The following is a 1,985-nucleotide window of genomic DNA, read 5'->3' as shown; positions in this document are numbered from 1 at the left end:
GAACTAACAATCCTCAACAACTTTTTAATTTTTACACCAAAGGTCTGTTTCAGGAAATCATATCCCCAGCAATCGACGGTTGTAAGTATTAAGCTGTAAAAGGGTTCATACACCACTAGTTGGCACTGTTGTATGTATATTGTACAATTGTTGCCAGCTAGTAAGTGTCAAATTGAACTTGTGCTTTAAAATTAGCTTACACTAGTATTTCTATGGCATAAGTGCTTTTGAGGATGCAGATCTAAATATTTATATAAGCGCTTTAGAAATTGCAGAGCTAATTACAGGATTAGTGCTGCCCACCACTGACCAAAGTAATATTTTATAATAAAAAAGTCATGTTAAAGTCTTATTATTACCAGAAATCTCATGGATGGACTGGTTATTTCAAATTTCTGTTAGTTGTTTACATTTTACACTTTGCAGAGTCGTGTTCGGCTTTGTGTTGTGGTACACTCATTTCTAGCAGTTTGGTTAAATGTGTTTTCTTTTATAATTTTTAAAAACCTACTTATTGATTTTTATGCTGATAACATGTCAAGTCTGAGATGTTTCTACAACTAAAAGCAGACTCCCGTTCCTACTGTGTGTCCCTGCAGAGGTGTCGGTGTCTTTTGATAAGGAATCTTCTGTGACCTACACCTTTCAAGAGCCCTTCTCAGTGATGCAGAACAGGAGTTCCCATGCCACCAGTGTTTCCACAGACAGCAGGGCCAGAGAAGATGTTGCCTTCAGCTTTGTCACTTCCCAGAAGCCTGCCATGCTGCTGACCATCAGCACCTTCAGTCAGCAGTACATCGCTGTTATCCTCACCAGGAACGGTGCGTACGACTTTTTAAATCAACAAAGACATGCCTGAGAATTATTGCTGTTATTTTTGTATTTGTGAGGGCCAAACATTAGCATACAGAAAGATGGAAGGTATAAAGTCGATTAGCCAAATTTGTGTTTGATTGCATGTTGCTTTTACCTACGGTAGTACTTATACATACTTCTTTAACTGTTCCACGTTTTGTGAAGTTTCAACCAAAAATGGCAGCGTTTTACTGGGATTTTATGAGATACCAATACAAAGTAAATCATAACTTTAAAGAGGGAAAAAAACAATAAATGGTTTTCAAATTTTTTACAAATAAAAATTTGAAAATTGTGGCATTTATTTGTATTCAACTCCTGTTCCTTTGATCTCTGAAACCAGTGCAACCCTTTGAAGACGTTTTGCAGTTATCAGTTTGACAGATCTCGAGCTAAAATGTGCTGACAGTAGCTGAAAATCATCTTAACACATACTGCGACATCAAACACYTTTTGCGTGAGATTGTGCAAAATTCTGTTTACAAGGTTTGACCAAAGCAGCTGCAACTCTGTTCTTAGAAAAATGAATTTCATCTGAATTCCTTCAGGTAATGTCAGGCCTTCGATTGCAGTTCGTTGTGAATCTGTCCACTTTTCAGCACTGAAGCAATGCGTTAGCTACACAAAATGTGTTTCCTTTTTTTTAAATACAAGTTATTGTAGTCATTTTGCCTCCAGACTACCAGGGCAAAGCTACCTTTACWCAGACAGAGAAGTGCATTGCCATGGTTACTAAATAATCCTGCAGAAATACACAGGAGATTGTTTCCTTGACTGAATTCATCCACTTTAGGCTGGCAGAGTTCACTTGGAGGTGGATAAATACTGTAAAGAAAACACGAATCTACTTAAAGCAGAAAGATGAACTGTAGTTACCACACAGCCAGTTTATCCAACACCAGCTGAAGGAAAGGACACGGATTTTAGTCAGGATTAAGTTTGTCAATACAAGAAAAAAAAAAGATTAGCTCCTGAATAGGGGTGCAGCAATACATGTACCCGTATCGAACAGTGCTTTCGGTGCAAGACACACTTGTATCGAACAATACAGATTTGATTTTTAAATTTACTTTGTCAACTTTTCTTCTGAAGATGCTCTGTGTTGAAGGATCAGTGGATCTGTGTTCGAC

At 37.6% G+C, this 1,985-nt stretch overlaps 1 protein-coding gene across 1 annotated transcript in view; it reads left to right on the top strand.

Annotated features, from left to right (window-relative positions):
• The window catches only part of LOC106528129 (contactin associated protein family member 5), a gene marked incomplete in the record, with an annotated part of 393,708 nt that overhangs the window by 349,764 nt on the left and 41,959 nt on the right, over window positions 1-1,985 (top strand). The window contains 1 exon segment of the mRNA XM_014023216.1: window positions 600-821. Within this exon segment, the coding sequence (XP_013878670.1) occupies window positions 600-821 (222 nt within the window).

Source organism: Austrofundulus limnaeus, unplaced genomic scaffold (assembly GCF_001266775.1).
Source record: "Austrofundulus limnaeus strain Quisiro unplaced genomic scaffold, Austrofundulus_limnaeus-1.0 Scaffold360, whole genome shotgun sequence".
NCBI lineage: Eukaryota > Metazoa > Chordata > Actinopteri > Cyprinodontiformes > Rivulidae > Austrofundulus > Austrofundulus limnaeus.
This window is presented reverse-complemented; position numbering and strand designations above follow the sequence as displayed.